This window comes from Trichechus manatus, unplaced genomic scaffold (genome assembly GCF_000243295.1).
Source record: "Trichechus manatus latirostris isolate Lorelei unplaced genomic scaffold, TriManLat1.0 scaffold00038, whole genome shotgun sequence".
Taxonomy (NCBI): Eukaryota; Metazoa; Chordata; class Mammalia; order Sirenia; family Trichechidae; genus Trichechus; species Trichechus manatus.
This window is the reverse complement of record NW_004443974.1, coordinates 16,935,127-16,954,164: the sequence shown is the minus strand read 5'-3', so window position 1 is coordinate 16,954,164 and position 19,038 is coordinate 16,935,127. Positions and strand designations below refer to the sequence as shown.

At 43.1% G+C, this 19,038-nt stretch overlaps 1 protein-coding gene across 1 annotated transcript in view; it reads left to right on the top strand.

The window, feature by feature from the left end:
* Nucleotides 1–18,528, top strand: part of DDX31 (DEAD-box helicase 31) — an 89,079-nt gene extending 70,551 nt beyond the window's left edge. Inside the window, exon 20 of the mRNA XM_023730836.1 lies at nucleotides 18,138–18,528. Within this exon, the coding sequence (XP_023586604.1) occupies nucleotides 18,138–18,285 (148 nt within the window). The 3' untranslated portion in view covers nucleotides 18,286–18,528. The remainder of the gene's footprint in view (nucleotides 1–18,137) is intronic.
* The last annotated feature ends 510 nt before the right edge of the window (nucleotides 18,529–19,038 follow it).

The following is a 19,038-nucleotide window of genomic DNA, read 5'->3' as shown; positions in this document are numbered from 1 at the left end:
CCAGTGGCTCCATGGGAGAAGAGACCTGGCATTCTGCTCTGTGGGGCAGTTCTAGTTCTACTCTGTCTTACAGGGTTTCTATGAGTTTGAATTGACTCCACGGCACACAACAACAACAGTATTAGACTCTGCAGCCCATGGTGTTGCTCTCTTTGGTGCTGACACGTCTCCAGGGCTGAGCACTCTTGCAGGCAAGGGCAGAGGACTCTTTCCCTCCCAAAGAGTGTATTAAGAACTGACCAGTGGTTGTTTTGTTGTTACTAGCTGCCATCAAGGTGGCCCCAACTCATAGCAACTTCATGCACAACAGGATCAGACTGCTGTGATTCATAGGGTTTTCATTGGCTGGTTTTTGGAAGTAGATTGCCAGGCCTTTCTTCCTAGTCCATCTTAGTCTGGAAGCACCTCTGAAACCTGTTAAGCATCATAACAACACGCAAGCTTTCACTGACAGATAGGTGGTGGCTGCATTTGAGGTGCATTGGCCAAGAATCAAACCTGGGTCTCCCACACGGAAGTCGAGAATTCTACCACTGAACCCTTTGACCAGAGGTTCTAGTGAGAGGAAAGTCAGAGTGAGAACCATCCCCCTGTAGATTGAAGGGAGGGCTCTGAGTCCGTTTTACAGTTTCGTGAGGTCCTGAGATGATTTCCCTTAGCAAATTACATTTGCAAAAGGTCTTTTGCTCTTCGAAGATGACTTTTTTTTTACTATTAGGACCTAGAATATCATAGACACAATGAGCTGCTCTTGTGGAGGAGCTTTGGGATGGATTGCCATTGTCACTTACACAACCTTTGTGGAGGAAGGATACACTGAATAAATGTTTAGGGGCACAAAGACTTTCCTTTCATCAGCCTCAGTTTTATTATGGAATCCTTGGATATTCTAGACAGTTATTTCACATTATATATTCTTTCTGCACATTAGTTGCAAATGCCATGATATACTCGCCCTGACTCTGAGAATCTTAGGCAATACCACGCTTTCCTCCATGTTCCAGCACAATGGCTGTCTTGCTCCTTCACCAAGAAGTGCTGATTACCCCATCAACCTTGTCAGGACCCAGTATCTCTGGTGCAAAGTGGCAAAGGGAGAGTGACCACCTGTTGTAGGGAAATGACCATTGGTCTTGGAGTCAGAGAACTTAAGCTGCAGCTCCATTTTGGTGTGGATTTTGGATCATAGCGTTTCCTCACCTGCAAGAGGAAGAAGAAAATCCATGTTTTAGCTGCTTTACAAGATTGTTTTGAGGATCAGAATAAGGTGGTACATGTGAATATGCCTTTTGAAACATAAAGGGCCATACAGATGAAGTACCTTAGGACAGAGAGCTGGGAACCAGATGGGTTAAGATTCAACAACATCCAGTTTGATCTGTCTTGGGACTTGGCATCTAGATGACTCTTTTACAATGGCTAGAATTGTGCCTAATTCTTATTCCAGTTTTGGAATTTTTAAGATGCTTGATTTTTTTTTTTTGTTTCTTGTATTGGAACCTCTCATATAAGACAATAGTCCAGTAAACCTGTGAGGCAGATAGAAACTATTTCTCCCCACACTACTGTACTGCAGTACCCGAATGAGAGTGGGCGTACAGCTCTGGTGTTTCCCAGGCAGTTCTGAGGTCCAGAGGTGTGGAGCAGAGCGCTGCCTGCTGCTGCACATTTGTCCTGGGCAGAGCTGCCAGCGCAGAGACTTCTGCCTGTCCTCCACTTGAGCAGTCCCCCCTCCCAGAGGGAGAAGACTCTTCAGATCTGCTCCCAGATACACGCGGTCATGCCAGGGTTCAGGCTGCAGTGACCAGAGTTAGTTCCTTGTCTTTGGATTTAGTGTAGCTGGTATCTGCATGTATTAACTTTGATTTTGAGTGTTTAACGAAGCCATAAGGCTTCTCTCAGTCTACATCTGAGAATGACCTTCTTATGATCTGAAAGCCTGACCATCATTTCATCATCAAGGTAAGAATAGACCTGCCAAATGATTCCTGTTAAATACATATCTTTGTTTATGCCTCTTCCCTCAAATAAGTGTAATCCCAATATTTTATTGTTAGCAGATGATCTACCTCTATGACTGGGAATTTCATTAGCAAGTGTTAATCCAGATAGCAGCTCTTCAGCCTGGGATGTCTTCAGCTCTTACCCAAATCCTGGAAAGCAAAGCAGGGAGGCAGGGAGGCAGTTGGGAGGGGGAATTGGAGACAGCATTGTCCTTACCTTGAGAAGCCACTAGGGAGAGAGCAATCCGCCGCCTCCTGCTTCAGCTGACCCTCACTAGCAGATGGGCACCAGGACTACTATACCCCTGTGAGCAGGGGATTTAACAGGGCTTTATTTAGGGAAGAATGGGCTGATTAGCCGATAAAGAGCATGTAAGATGGTATGGGGCAGCCTTTGATGTCTGGCTGGCGCAGCAGGGAGCCGGGTGGTGAGTGACAGCAGTGTGTCACAGGATTACTCTGCTCATGACAATGCCGCTCTCTGTTCTTGCCATGTCACCACTCTGTTCCAGCCACTTTTTCCGTTGTTATGCCCTTCTTTTGAAGGCATTTCTCTCGCACTCCTTCCACCCTCCCGTCCCACCCCTGCCTGTACAATGCAGACGGGCACTCAAGGATGCAGTAGGTACCTTTTTTTATTTGGGGGAGATCTTGTCACTTCCGAAGGAAGAATGACTTTGCAGCTAATCTGCACATGGACCGTATAATTGTGGTCAGGGTTAGCGGCAGAGAAAACTTGACAGATTTTCCATACCTCAGTCAGGGCTCAAGCAAATGCCAGTTGCTGCTTTTTGAGGACTGGAAAGAAAGTCCATTAAACCTCACAAAGTGTGGAGAGTTATGCTGTGGCCACAATTATTGTTCTGAGCTGAAACGTCTCCTCTGAAATCCATCTGTCAAGAAGGAGAATGGGTCCCTTATGTTTTATATGGGTGAATAAAATAATAGCACTAAATTCTCTGAGCTATTCAGCATTTCATTTTATGGTGTTTACTGCCGAGAATAATTATATATTGTGTGCAGAGCTCTGATATCTGCAAACCAAATCCATCAGACTGTAAACGAAATCTTTCCTTTAATCACCTGTCATACACCAAACAAGGAGTTCAAACGGGGTGTTAAAAATATGAATCAAGGGCAGTTTAGGTTAGGAGACTATTAGACACTTCCATGCAATGACAAAAGGAATTTTTATCTCATATGCCTCTCTTCCTTTACTCGGCCACTTTTCAGAAAATAGAAAATAAATAATGTCCACAAATGAGATCTTAATAGCCAGGTCTCTGTCTTCCTTTTTAGTCGTTAGTTCTGAAAAGAAACACTAAATGTCTTCCCCCTGCACACAGAAATACAGTCATAGTCACAAAAACTCTTCTGACACCTACACATAAACCTGTCAAAACAAGCCCCTCCCCCCCAAACACCTACATACACACGTACACAGATAGTTGGTGATATTGGTAAAATATTGAATGGCCCCTTAGCAACATCCATCACAAAAACAGCATTCTTATTTGGAAGCTGTGTAAACCCAGCAGTTCCTGAGAAGCAAAAGTAGCACACCTTCCACAGTCCTGTACCTTTTCAGGAGACACGGAGAGCCAAGACTGTCAGCTAGCAGAGGGCGGAATTGTGTGGTTTGCCAGGTGTCTGTCTAGGCAGTGCACACGGGGCTGGGAAGTGTCCAGGAACGGTGAGAGGCATGCCACTGAGGGCCGCAATTCTCTTATTTGTCTGACGCTTTGAAAAATGGTTCAAGGCTAGAGAAATGAATGTACCTTAAGATCTTGGTGTTGTCATGGTGATATTAAAGTGTGGGTCTGCTATATAGGGTCACTATGAGTTGGAATCAACTCAACAGCAACAGGTTTGGTTTTTTTTTTTTGGTTTGGTATTGTGTGTAAATAATATGCTATACCCAGGCACTACTTTTCCCCATGTGATGTCGTTTGTAGCTACCTAAGTGGTTAAGAGCTTGGCTGCTAACCAAAAGGTCGGCAGTTCGAATCTACCAGCCGCTACTTGGAAACCCTATGGGGCAGTTCTTCTCTGTCCTGTAGGGTTGCTGTGAGTTGGAATCGACTCGATGGCAACAGGTTTTTGTTTTTGTTTGCTTTAAGATTGGTTTTACCCGTGGCTTTTCTGCATCTGTGTCTCTTTAGCATTATTCTTAGTGCCCAGAAACATCTGGGACATCTTCATTATCAGTAATTCCATCGTTTTTGTTCCCGTTCTCATCTCCTGTCTTTTAAAATTACTAGAGGAACAACAGTCTGAATTGTTGACTATTCTTGAAAGAAAGAACAGTTTTATTTGCATCTGTTTACTCAAATCAGCCTAGTTAAAGTGTTACCTGGTGGTTCCTGATTTTACCAAATAGGTAAATAGGTAATAATCTAAAATTAGCTGGGGCACGTCTTACCCTTTACCACTCAATAGATCTGGGTGTGCTGGGTCAGTACTTAGCAGGCCATGGTCACTAGTGAAAGGTTCTGTGGGGCTGGGCATGCTTGGTTCTGCCCTCATATCTGAACTACCATGTGCCGGAGGCATGTTTGCCAAGCACTGCAGAGCATTTCCTTAACTTCTGTCCCTTCTAAAGTGCTAGAAGTAGTTGATTTCTTAAATGAGTTAACATTCTCATGGACGTCATACTTGCTAGTCAACCCTTCTTTATAGATTGGACACACGTTTGTCAGTTTTTTCCCATCTGAATTGTCACAAATACTTTATCACTGAAGTTCAAAAAAAGCTCCATTTTTTTTGACATTTTTCATCTTTGAAAGCCTTTGCTAAGATGTTCTCCATGATTCTCACCCTTGTTCATTCAGTAATTGTTAAATAACTACTAAGAGCTTGCTGTGTTAGATAGTACTATAGCTTGAAAAGTTTATATACCCTCATTAGCCCTCTTCTTGCCCCTCCCCCTGGTATTTTAAATGCTGACTAAGGGAGTGTTGCTCAGTGATGAAGAGCCCGGGTTTGCATTCACCCAGATGTCTGATCTGAATCCTGGCTGGCCCACTTATATCTGTGTGCCTTTGGACAAGTTACTTGGCCTCTCTGCCTCAGTTCTCTTGTCTTTCAAATGGAGGTGTCAAACCTCACAGTGTTACAGGGATTAAACCAGATGATGAGAATAAAGGGTGGACACAGGGTCTGGCTGTAAATAAATGGGAGCACTTGTTGATCTTAATAATGACAGTATGATTGTGTTGGTTCTTTCTCCTGACGTCATCATACTTACAGGTATCCCTAGAATAGAGAGTGCTGAAGGCGTAGTTAACTGGCAGCCTGTTAGCACCTTTTAACTTTTCTTCTCAGGAACAACCTTGAAAACACGGATGAGTTCCCACAAAGACTAGCATTAAGAAGCTGCAGCTGCAGCTCCCTGTAAAGCAATATTCTCATCATTAGGAACAGCTTCCCTGCCAATTTTTATGTGGCATTTACAACCTCCCTAATATCACTTAATTAGCTGAAGGCAAACCTGGAATCTTGCCCATTGTGAAAATTTTCTCGGTTTCATTGAGCCAGTTATCATTCTATAAAAAGACAGATTAGACCAAACATGAGCTCAGAGGCTGGACAAAGCCACACTTGGAAACGTGGGGATTTCTCTGTGTAAATGCATTGCCCATGAGTTGGTTCTCTTACTTGTCCTCTTGGCAGCATTCAGCGCTACTGACCCTCCTGGCCTCCTTGCTTCCCAAACACTGTCTCCGTGAATGACAGCTCCCAGCCCCTCAGCTTCATCTCACTTTCTGAAATAGTCTCCTCCCCGGTCTCCCTGCAGCCTGTGCTCCCACAGCAGCCAGAGCCTCCACAGCTCTTACCCTGTCAGGCCCTGCTTAGAGCCTTTCAGTGGCATCCCATTTCTCTAATCATTGAAAACAAACACAACAACAGCACAGCACCAACAACAAGTCCTTACCAGGCCCTGCATGGCCCAGCCTTTGCTGACCTTTCAGCCTCATCTGACACCCTGCTGTCCTCACTGCACAGGGCCTTTTTCAGAGCGTTCCTTGGGCCTGAAATTTTCTCCTCCTCTTCTTTATCTTTGGAGCTCCTCCCTTCCTCAGGAAAGTCTTCTCTGCCCAGCCTGACCAGGCAGCCACCCTCACACCTCTCGTTTTAACACTTGTCATCGTAGCAAGTTTACATTTGTAGTGTTATTTGTACGTGGGTTTAGTGTCTGTCTCCTACTCTGGAATGTCGCTCATGAGTAGAAACCCTGTTGAGTTTTTGCTTATTGTATCGCCAGCACTGACCATAGTACCTAGCACCCAACAGGTGCTCAGTAAATATTTTTGAATGAATGGAACCTGAAAGCATTCTGTAATTCTGAGAGGAAGCACAGAAAGGGAAAGAAAGAGAAAAAGAATCATCCTGACATCAAAAAGAGGTAAATGCGTCTTTATTTCTTGATAAATCTTGCAAAAAATTTATTGCTTCCCTGGTGGGAAGTTGTCTCCAGAGCCCTGCCTTCCACTCGGCAATCATAGTTTCTCCTAAGAGAACAAGCATGAGGTTGGGATTCCTTCCTGTTGGCATAAAAACAGTCCCTAAGGGCAACAGTACCCCTTGCGGATTGCCCAGCACAGCTGAGCCTCTTGTTCTGTTTCCCTGACTGCCCGTGTGAAAGTGCTAGGATTGGCCCACAGAACCTAGAAGTAAGTGGGTTCAGGATCAGGGTCTCCACTCCATCTTGACAAGGCCAGAGCAGACATCCAGAGGGAAGGTCAGATACTTGGCTTTAGCCTGAAGACCAGAAAGAAGCAGTTAGGACCACTGGCCATAGCTGTGAGGACAGATGTGCTATGGGGAAACAGACTCTACTCTCAGAATCTGCTAGGGAGCTGTATGAAAATACAGATGCCCAGACCCCAACACAGGAAACCTTGATCAGTAAGTTTTAGGTAGGGCCCAGAAATTGGCGTTTTTTTAAGATAAGCATCCTAAGACAGGGAAGCTCATAGAATGCTAAGTAGAATTACTACTTCTTAAAGTCTAAAATCATGAAGACAGAGATGATCATGAACTTGGCTACCAGATCTAAAAAATCTAGACACAGAGACAACCCCTGGGAACTTGAAAGAGTGTAGTACTCAGGGCAGGTAATGGGATGTCTTCCTTAACACAGTAGGGCATTAAGGTGCTGGTTAAAATATAACCATGGTAACCATGGTGCGGAGATGAGTTAGGATAACTTAATAATCTATGGAACCTGGGTGCAGATTGTAGACAAAAGCATATTCTAATGGCCTCTCTGTTAAGGGAGACAATATGAGTGACTTTGAAGTTCACACTAAATAGTCTCGTTGGAGTATCAGTACTGAGAAGAGGAATAAACTCTTGTTCAGACTGGAATGAGGGACAGGAAAATTTCCCTGGATAGTGGTTGGGTTTCTTCTGAGTAGAGAACACCTGACACTTAGTAGTCGTTCAGGGGCTGTTTGTCAGATGAATTCATTTGTTGACTGTTCCAAGTCCTGTTCACAGCGCAACTCCAGCTGGGTTGCATTGTGCAGATGTAATGCTCCAGTGGAGGATTTGTCCGCTTCCCCTCTCAGCAGACCCCATGAAAATCCAGTTTTACTTCCCTTCCCTTCTCTCTGGGCTCAGGTACTGGTGGCCCTACTTTTCAGTGCTCTGGTTTAATTACAGCTGTGAACATGCAGCTTTTTACATTTGGCCTTTTGCTGCTACCACCATTTTTTTCTGTCTGACATCATGCAATTACCAACCTTCTGCCTTCTCGTGGAACAAACCTACTCTTGTCCCCACCTGGCTAATGAGGTGATTAGAGGGATTTCACAGTGACCCCAGGCCTCCTCCACACCTGGGTCACCTGGAGACAGCAGGATCCACAGGGTGTGCTTTCAGTCAGGCAGTCGGTGCTGACAACAAAGAACCGGAACCCACCCAGCCTCTCCTGGGAGGATGCTGGAGACAGTCTATTCACTGTTGCAGCCTTCCAAGCTCTGGAATTAGAAGATGCGGCTGGCCTTGCAGATACCAGATGAGGCTGCATGCAACAGGAGATTACCCACCTGGTCATTAGACTGTCCTTGCTCAGAGTTCTTCTATTTCATTTCATTTGAGAAATCAAGAAAGAACATGACAATCCTCCAACTTTTCCCTTTCATCACTCCAAGGAGGAGCCTTGCTATGCACAGTTTAATTTTAGTCATCCTCAACCCCTTTTGTGTTAGAGCCGATGAATTACTCTGTTTCTTCTCTAATCTGTCTATACTTTTGTTTAGCTCCTTTCTGCAACAGCAACGTTTATACTCCCAGCCCGTCCACATTCTCCCTACTTTAATGATGCCAGAGCCTTTCCATCTTGCCATGACCTATACAGAATGACTCTGGGTCTTTTTCAAATGTCATCTTCATTCTGGTCCTGCTATGTTATAGCAGCAGTCTGCAGTGTAATGTCTTAACTACTTAATAGTCCAGAAGAGGGATGCAGTCTGGGAATGGACCTCCCAGAGCCATGGTGTGTGATTCTTTTTGCACGTTTGTTTTAAGTTCTTTAGCAGCGTCGTCGTCATCATCATCATCACCATCATCTCTCGAGGGCTTATGTGTGCCCTTCGCTGTGCTGCGTCCTTCATGTACATTATCTTGTTGAAACCTCACTATGTCCCTTTGAGGAAGGCAGTATGCCCAGTTACCAGTGAGGAGACATATGTGCCCAGTCACGTGGCTGCAAGTCCAAGTGACCCTGGAGCCCACGCTCCTAACCACTTCGCTTTTCTGCTTCCTCAAATACCCCTTTGGAAGCTGCCAGTTTCTAGAATCAGTATTGGGCAAAGTGACAAATTTATGAACCCTATTAAGGACATTTTTTTACATGAGCAGATAATTTGCCATCCATGCAACCGAAGAAGTGGACTTAAAACAGGAGATTTTTTTGTTGGCACATATGGAAGAATTTGATTTGGAACCATTGGAGAAGCAAGTTCTGAAGTAGAATAAGTAGAGGCAATCATCTCAAAAGATCTTTAGGAAGAGATAGATGTAGGCAAGTCTGGATCCAGTTTTATCTCTAGTTTCCTTCCAGGTCTAGAAACAGAAAGTGCAATGGAAGAAGCACAGGCCTTGTTGGCAACATTCCTGTCCCAACCCTAGTGCTTGACAATAGCGTCTCTGTAAAATGTGGGTTCCGTGGCATTTTTGTAGGGTACAGTGAAAGGGTGAATGTGCAGCACGTAATAGTGCCGAGCTTAGAGTGGTTGTTCAATAAATGCTATTTCCTCTACCCTTTCCCACCTTCCTCTCTCAGTCTATAAATGAAGGATGAAAACTTCATAGACTCTTCAGGGTGGAAAGGTCTGAAAGTTCCCTGAATCTGCCCATCCTGGCCTGACTCGTCATACCGCTTCTCCAACTCTTTGGGTGGCCACTGCCCAGTCCTCACAGCAGTGGGACTTGTGGCTTCCCAGGGTGCCCATGCCATACTGGACCCAGCTTGCTGTTAGAACTCCTAAAAGTGAGCCAAAACTGACCACTTTCATTTCCACCCTTTGGTCTTATTTCCACTCTTTGGTCTTTGTGGAATTCAAATACTGTATGTGCATGACTTAAAAACATAAAAATATAAGATGTTGTTATTATCACTGATCCACATGGTCCACATAACATTGTGTCAAATACCTGATGAGAATCTTCCATACTATTAATAATAATAGTCAACATTTAATGAGCGCCTTTGCAACAGGCACCATGCTAAGTGCTTTGACATATTATTTCATTTAATCTTTACAGCAACCTTTGGAGATATCATTATCCCCTTTTTGTTAGTGATCAAACTGGGACTTAGAGAAATAAGTACCTTGGCGAAACTTAGAGAATGAGGATCCACCCACTCAGAAGTGCTTGCTTTTAACTAGTGCGCCCAGCCTAGCCATACAGCCCCAGCGCTGTTAGCTGCTCCTCAGTTCTCACGGTTGGGCTGTCGTCTAGTTTGCTTGTCTCCCAGCCCATCCTAGTTTACCCCTGTTCTTTTAAAAAGCTGGTTCTCAAAACTACCCAGACTTAATAATAGAGGCTGACCATCAAAGAATAGAGTAGGGCCATCACTTTTAGAGCCTGTACTTCTATTAGTGCAGCTAATAGTAACAACAGAGATTGTAGCCATCACTGACGGAGTGCTCAGCACCAGCCAGGCACAGTGCTGTGCTGTGTATTACCTCATTTTGCCCTTGCAAAATGTCCTTTGTGACTCTTGTATTGTCCCTGTTTTACAGAGGAGAAAACTGCCCACAGTTACACTGCCGTTCACAGGGTGAAACTGGGATTCACACCCAGGCCCCCTGGTTCTAACCGTGGCAGCTTCTCGCTTTCTTGGCATCTGGGTCATACTGAGGCTCAGGTCGAAACCTGACAACAGAATCCTCGCATGTTTGCACACATGATAGCTCATACCACCCACATTCTTGTGCAGTTGTCCTTTTTTTCTTTTCTTTTCTTTTTTCTTTTTTTGACTCAAGAGGACCTTCTATCTGTCCCAGTTCAAATTCACTTTTTAGCTTAAGCCCATCCTTTTGGCCTATTAGTGTATTGTGAGTATTCTGTCATCCAGTGTATTAGCTGCCCCTGCAGGCTTCTTTTCATCTACAAATGTGGTAACTGTGCCTTAGTATCATCTAAGTCATCAGTAATAATGTCATACAGGACAGACCCAGAGGGCTAAGCTCTGGGGTCTGGTGCTGGAATTCTGTCCCAAGTTTATCAATCTTAATCAGTATTTTCAGAATATAATCATACCAGCTATAAATTCACTTAATTGTTTCCATATCCACACTGTGTTCTTCCATCTAAATAATAATTCATGATATTTGTTACAGAGAATTAAAATTTATAAAGCACTGTAGCCTGCTGGTTCATTTAACCTTCATACTAGCCCCATAGCCCATGCATAGACCTTATCTGACATAGAAAACTAAGCTTAGAGAAGGCTATTAACCTTTCAAGGTCATCATCTATGTTAGATGGCAGAGCTAGGATTCTAACCAAGGTCATCAAAATTCTGGTACCCTGCCTTTTCCTTAGCCTGCCACCCTGCCATATGACATCCATGCTTAAGTTCTACCAGAACTTCAAAAGTTTTGGTGATTTGGCAAAAAAATGGGTAAAGGACTTGAACAGACATTTCACTAAAGAAGATATACAAATGGCCAGTAAGCACATGAAAAGATGCTGAACATCATTAGCCATTAGGAAGGTGCAAATCAAAACCAGAAGGAGATACCACTTCACTCCACTCAGATGGCTAAGATCAAAAACACTAAAACAACAAATGTTGGCAAGGAAGTGGGGAAATGGGAACCCTCACCAATTGCTGGTGGAAATGCAAAATGGTACAGCAGCTGTGGAAAACAGTTTGGTGGTTCCTCAAAGAGTTAAACATAGAACTATCATATGAGCCAGCAATTCCACTCCTAGGTATATACCCAGGAGACTTTAAAGGAGAGATGCAAACAGACATGTGTACAGCAGTGTTTATTGCAGCACTGTTCACAATAGCCAAAAGGTGGAAACAACCTAAATGTGCATCAACAGATGAATGGATAAACAAAACATGATACATACATACAATAGACTATTACTCAGCCATAAAGAGAAATGAAGTCCTGATACATGTTACAACACAGATAAACCTTGAAAACATTATGCTGAATGAAATAAGTTGATCACAAAAGGACACATATTGTATGATCTCACTTATAGAAACCAAAGTTTATTAGTGATTACCAGGAGTGAGAGGGTGGGGAAAAGGGGGAGTCATTGTTTAGGAAGCAGTGAGTTTCTCTTCATGGTGATGGAAACTTTGGTAGCAGTTATGGCAGATGGTTGTACAACGTGGTTAGTGTAATTGATATCACTGAATTGGACACCTGAAAATGTTGAATTGGCAGTATATTTTCACAACAACAAAAGAAAAGTTTTGGTGATTTGTGCTGAAGATCTCAAAATCCCCATCCATTTCTGGGATCCTGATTCAGCTCTTCATGTTTAGACATCAGCCATTTCTAAATTTTGTAACTTCTTCTCTCCCATTGTACATGACCTTCCAGGCAGCAAATCAATCTTGGCATCAGCGGGCATTTACTGATTAATTATGATCTGTGCTTCTAAGCATTGTGCCTGCCTTTAGCCCAGGGCTAGGAGTTCTTTCCTGCTCTTTGCTGAGTCTTATTCTTTGGTATAAGGGTGAGATTCGTTTTTCATCTTTGTCTGTGTCCACAAAGCCACTCTCAGAATTTTGCTGTAATATCCACTGCTGTAAGACAGGTGTAGTAGGGTTCATCTGGAATGGGTGTCTTCTAGGGCCCTGGTAGTCTTACAGAAGCTAGACTTGGTTTGATCCTAAGAATTCACAAAGAAGGCATCCCTAAAATGGTAGGCCTGAGAACGTACATCTTTGCCAAAACAGAATCTAAAGGTTAAATGAGTCTTGATGCAGTTTCTCTTCCTTCAGTGACTGTAAAGGATTGATATAGCATGTTTCCCTTCAGTAGGCTGAATTATGCTAGCTGATTCTTTCCCTGAGCTACTTTGTTGCACCAGGGGGACTGCTTGTCAGATTCTCCCTGATGTTGTTTGTTACTCTGTCATCAGAGAGCCACCAAAATCCTGTTTAGACATTGTTGCCTTTTCTTCATCCATAAGAGCAAGGCAAAAGTATAGAAACTTTCAGTCAGCCGCAAGCCATCTGAAGTCATCCCTGTCTCCTTCCATGATCACTTAGAACCCAGGCCTTTCTTCCAGTCTGGGGCGCGCTTCCCCTTGCAGAGTCCTTTGGGGCATAGCTGCGGTCCAGGATCATTTGCTTATAAGCATAATCTTTCCGATTAGAGTCCTCAGTCGGCTTGCTTGCTTGCTTGTTTCAACTATACCACAAGGAAAAAACCCTCAAAAAATCAAACATACTGAAAGCCAGAAGGCAAAGAGGTTTGTTTTTTAAAACGTAACTATGATAGGTAGAAATTAAAATACTTCAGCATTTTCAGCATAGTGCAAAATTCTACGATTTGCTTTTTTTTTTCCTAAAATGAATATACTGTTATTTTCTGATTATAAAAATAATATACATTCATTGCAAATATTTTGGAAATAGAGAAAAGCCTAAAAAATAACCATAAACCTACAATCTAAGTTAACCTTGATTGACATTTTAGCCAGTCTTTTTCTGCCTATATACTTTTTTTTCCACAAAAATGAGATTGACCAAATCATTATTTTTTTTCAACTACTTTTTTCACGTAACAAGATATCAGACTATTAAGACACACTTTTATCATGGGTTCCAAAAAGCTTCAGGATTTCAGATAATGTAAATATTGTTTTTATATTTAAAAATATTTCATGCAAGGAACTTGTTCCTTGTTTAGAAAACTTACAGGGCAGTGGTTAAGCACACAAGCTGTGGAGTCAAACCTCAGGTTCAAATTCTGGCTCTTCCATTACTGATATGTGACCCTGAACAAATTAGTTAACCTCTCTGTGCCCCAGTTTCTTTACTAGGAAAATGGAGACACTAATGATACCTGTTTTATGAGGCTTTTGGAGAAGTGAATTAAATGCCTATGAAGTGCTTCAAACAGTGCCTAACACACAGCAAACGCAGTGTGTTAGCCAATATTATTAAGGTCTGGTAGCTGGTTTGAATGGCTTTGATTTGACCTGTTTTATATTGAAATCCATTAACAATCCATGTAATTGGTATGCACTTAAATGTTGTTTTAATATGTTTAGTAGACCCCATTAATGTTAGCCACCATTATCATCATCATCACCTACTCTTTAACATAGCCTACGAGGAGTGTTCTTAAAGCCTATAGGAAGCGTTCTAAAGAGGCATTTCAAGGAAAAGATTTGTTGTTCAGTGCCTGTCTTGGATAACTGGTTAACTCTTGGGTAGAAATAGATTCCCTACTCCATACCATAACCCAAAACAAGATCTAGATGGAATTAGAAACCAAAAAAACCAAAGCTGTTGCCGTCGAGTCTATTCCGACTCATAGTGACCCTATAGGACAGAGTAGAACTGTCCCATACGGTTTCCAAGGAGCGCCTGGTGGATTTGATGGAATTAGAGTTAAAGGAATAACAGATTAAAAGAAAATACACTTGAATATTTTTTAAATCTTTGAACTAAAGATGACTTTTCTAAGCATGACCCTAAAGCCAGAAAATATTGATAGACTTGATAGTTTGTTGTTGTTGTTAGGTGCCATTCAGTCAATTTCAACTCATAGTGACCACCTGTGACAGTAGAACTGCCCCATAGGGTTTTCTAGACTGTAATCTTTATAAGAGCAGATCACCAGGTCTTTCTCCCACGGAGCCACCGGGTAGGTTTGAAGCGCCAGCCTTTTGGTTAGCAGCTGAGCACTTAACCGTTGAGCCACCTGGGCTCCTAGACTTGACAATAGATACATAAAATAAAATTTTAAATTCTGTCCTGTAAAAAAATGCCATTAATAAAAGTCTCTATTGGAATGGCTTTCTACCACTAGGATAATCATTCTGTGAACTTGTTGGTAAAGTGGAAGAAGGTCCTGAGAGCTCTTTTCTAGTGGTCATCATAGCGGGGTATATTGATTTACTAATTAGGCTGTGATTTCACCTTATTTGCAGTAAAACTGGCATCTGCCTATCCTGCTGAGTAATCCAGCCTGGTCACTGAGGGTGGATTTATTCAGCCTTCACTTACAAGGGAGTTCCCTACGGTTAGCTAAACTGATTTGTTGCTTGGTAACTACAGGATTACTACTGCGGATGCTCAGGAAGCCAGTGTGAGAGACGTTTGGGTATTTGGAGGGCAAGTAGGGCAAGAAAGTTGGCAAGTTTCTGGGAAAACTGCAGCTTGGCATCACATGCTTAGGTTTAGAACATTCCATCTCCCATCTGTACTTTGCCTTTTCAGACCTGGGCCTCAGAACAAAGGAAAAGGAGACAGTGCACTGACCAAGGAAAAAGATGGGTCCCACTGGGGTGGCTGCTGTGACAGCAGGTGAAACCCCCATAGGAATAGGTCTGGGTCTGAAACATGTAAGCACGAGGATCCTCTGAGTTGGTGGACGGCTGGGTTTTGGGTCCCAAGTTGAAAGTCCACTGACTAGAATAAAATGGTAGAATACCTAGGAAATGTTGAGGTCGTAACCTTAAGGCAAGGTCTGCTTTCTAATGGCATCCCCTACAGCCAGTGTGACTCAAAGATCCTAAATAAATATTCCTGTTTTCCTGTTTAGTGGCATGATATACCTACCAAGGATTACTTCCGCTACCCCAGACCCAGCCATGCTTGTCTGTGAAGGGACAGACGTTGGGTAAATGTGGGAGTGGACTGACTGGTGGTGTGTGTACAGAATGGTATTTGTGCCTGTATATTGCGTACACAAATGTTGTCTTTCATGCCCATCTCTTCAGCCTCTGACTAGTGGACTACCAGTCTGAGTGCGCACAGACACACTGCGTGAACGCCTTTGGCAGGAACAACGGTGTCTCCACAGCCTGTGCTATCTCTGTAGGCAATTAGTGGATCAATCACCGAGATAAGATTCTAGTTATTTATTTTGCTTTAGCAGTGGCAGGAGCAATCATTGAAGTGCTAGAGCTTATGCTGGGGAGAATATTTTGACTGAAATTTTGCATATTTTGAAACTCAGGTTGTTACATTTAAAATTATACACATTGTGAGTACCTGGCTTCAAACAAGGGGAAGAAAAAGCATTCCTTCCTGTCAGAACCTTTTCACTCCGTCTGTCATGAAACCCAACTAAAAATAAACTACAAGCACACAGAACTGGCAGCCGTCAGTTTGGAACAAGTTTAGCGCTGTCAACTGCAGGGCCCACCTCCTGCAGCTTCCAAACTACACGTCAGCCCTCTGCGGCCTGGCCCCCTACCAGGGACACCAGTGCTCACAGCCCATGCTAGGCAGGGTCCCAGGAACTAGGAGCATCGTTTTTAGAGGATGATGAATGCCATCAAAAGAGCCCCAGCCAAGCTGTCAAGGACCCCAGAGTCAGTCCTGGCTCCTCTGTGGCCTTGTGGCAGTGGCTTGGCATTTCTGGACCTGAATTTCCTCATTTTTCACTGTGATTGATGGCAAACCACATGCTAGCCAGCACTTTATACGTCTTATTTCATGTGATCTTTACAAAACCTTATGAGCGTTAAGGATCATCCTCATTTTTCAGATGAGGAAAGTGAGGCACAGAGAACCTGCATCACCCATCCATTGTCATACAGCTCATGAGTGACAGCCGGGTTCTTCTTCACCCTTCAGCTCTCCTTTCTCTCCCCCTCCTTACTCTGTCATCTAGCTTCCGCCTAGGTTGTTCCACTGAAATGACTCCTTATGAGGCTACAGAGGACTCCTCCATTTCCAGTCGTGGTCATTTTTCACCCTTTATCCTGCTGGACCTTCTTGTTGCACCTGGTACTGTGGATCGTTCTCTCCTCCTCGACACACAACCTGGTGGGAGGATGTAGGCTTGGGAGTCAGGCTGACCCTGGTTTGCATCTTGGCTTATTAGCCCTGTGGTCTTGGGCAAGTCACTTCCCCTCCCTGAATCTTAGTCTCCTTGTCTGTAAAATGAGGATAATAATAGTAGCTAGCTCATCAAGTGAGGATTATATGAGATAATGTACATAAATCATTTTGCACAGAACACAAGAAGTATTTCCCTGTATATTTCTAATCTTCTTGCTAAACCCTGCCCCTGACACACAACATACCTTATAAACTCCCAGCCCTTAAATATTATGTCCTGATTATCCCCTTGCCTCAAGTCTTCTTTTTTTCCAACAGAGGTTGCCTTTGTGCTTCTTTCTGCATGTTACAGTAGAAAACCATTATGTGACTATAACATGAATTTAGCTGCATTACTTGAACCCTATCCTCTGGAGCATAATTATAAATAGGTATTATTGCTTTAACATAGTTATTAATGCTATAACAGGATTATGCAACCTTTCATTTTTGGTTTAATAGCACAGTTATTAGTGTTGTTTCTAGTTCTTGGGTTTTAAAGGAGTTCCGTTACATTTATTTTTACCACAAGCTCGGTCCCATTTGTCCTCCATATTATTACAGAAAGAAAATCTCATGAGCTTTAATAAGTAGTAGAGGCTAACATCTGCCTGTGTAAGAACCCTAAGACATCACCATTTCAGTGTTGAAGGCATTACCAGTATGGCGATATGGATTTGGTGGTAGTCATTTTGCTGTTGTTTTAGTTAAAATCCTGTCTTAAGCAACATTAGTTTACTCTCCAGTTTTCGTAATCATTTTTCTTATGTATGGCTGAACTTCTACAAATTTCTTCCTCTGATCTTCTCATCAAATGGTAAGGCCGCCGTCTTTTGAAAACAGTTACTGTGATTCAGCAGCTGAAATTGATTTTCACCCATTGACATTCTCTGTGTGGATTACTGCAGGGAGAGACCCCCCTCGCACACACAGGTCTGTGCGTGCCCTGGAAAGTTGCAGTTCTAGCCTCAGTGTGGACACTGACCACTCTGGGTTTGGGTTTTGCAAGGTCAGAAATAATTTTTAGAGCCTTCTTAGTTGATGAAGAGGTGTCTGTGATGAACACCCCCGGCCGTGCCTGTTGGGACCCAGCCAGCCATCCTCTCTGTTCCTGAGGGCTGAGTCCTGGGGCCAGCAGTTGCCCATAAGGAGGCCTATTGCTTTGAACTGCATTGGGGTGACTGGAGAATTGCCTAAGTGCTTTCACTGCTGAATGTTGTGGCATTTTAGGGCTGTTTTTTTTCCCCTTATGCTTTGGCAAACTGTTGTGTCATACACCTCATTTGCTATCAGAGTACGAGTGTGTAAAGTTCTTTTTTTTTCCATGAAAACAACATAGAACAAAGCCTCACTTTTAAAAATGCCATGATATTTTGCCACTGTTCTGAAAATCTGTCAGTGCCGTATCTAATCTTCTGGTGCATAGAATATCAAAATAAGCACTATTGAAGGAATTGTACTTCTGTTAATACAAAAATGTCAGTTTCACAGTCTCGGAACCAGCCACTATCTGCCTCTTTCCAAATGGGAAGGAAAAAATATAATAAAGTTTCTTTTCCCCCTCTGTTGTTACTGTTCTTCAGGCCTGACCTTCATAGGAAGACCCAGAGGAAACACCGCCTTGCTGAACTCTTGCTTTCTGAATACTCAAGTGGGGTGGAGGCTGGCGTCACCAAGGTCGAAAAGCAGAACAAACAGGGAAAACCCGGCAGTCAGCCGCGGCAGAGCTGAGCTGCAGCCTGCACCCAGCCTTTGTTGTGGGGAAAAAACAAGAAACTTTCTCCATGAAATGTTGGAAAAACTTGAAACTTACCAGAAAGTTTTTTACACTCTGTCTCTACAGAACTGTGCTTCGGAGTGGCTCGTGGAGGCCTGGGTGGCACCAGATTGGTGTCCTGTACTTGTCAAAGGAGGCTTGTGGAGAACAACTGCAGTGCTTTCAACAGAATTCTGTGTCCCTCAGACCATTGTAAAAGCCACAGCCCTTGTCTTTGGTGGTGGAGGGGGTGATCCTGATAGATATCAGTGGGGGTGGGGGGTCAGCAGAGTATGAATTAACCAATTAATTTATTTCTTATATAAGATATACCTTATATTGATTCCATCAGTGCCAGGCATTTAACTTGACCCAGGTGCCGGTTTGCCATATATCACATTGAGCCCTCACGACTTATGTAGAAGCCTAACGTGTTCTGCACTGGCCTGTAAGGGATTTCATTCCTGCCCTGTAACAGTGTCCTAAAGAAGCTTCATGGTTTTACTTTAGTGCTATCAATGTATATAATTGGCATGAATTTTGTAAAGTAAGGTTTTAAAAATTGGAATTGAACTTTTATGAAAAGAGAAAAATATATTTATCAAATAATCATTTTCTTTATGTACAAATGCTTTGTTAAGAACCAAAAGAGTTTTTGATACAAGTCAAAAATCCTACAGTGTTTTCAGTCACGTGAGCCCTCTTATTTTCTGTAAGTACGTTGCTAT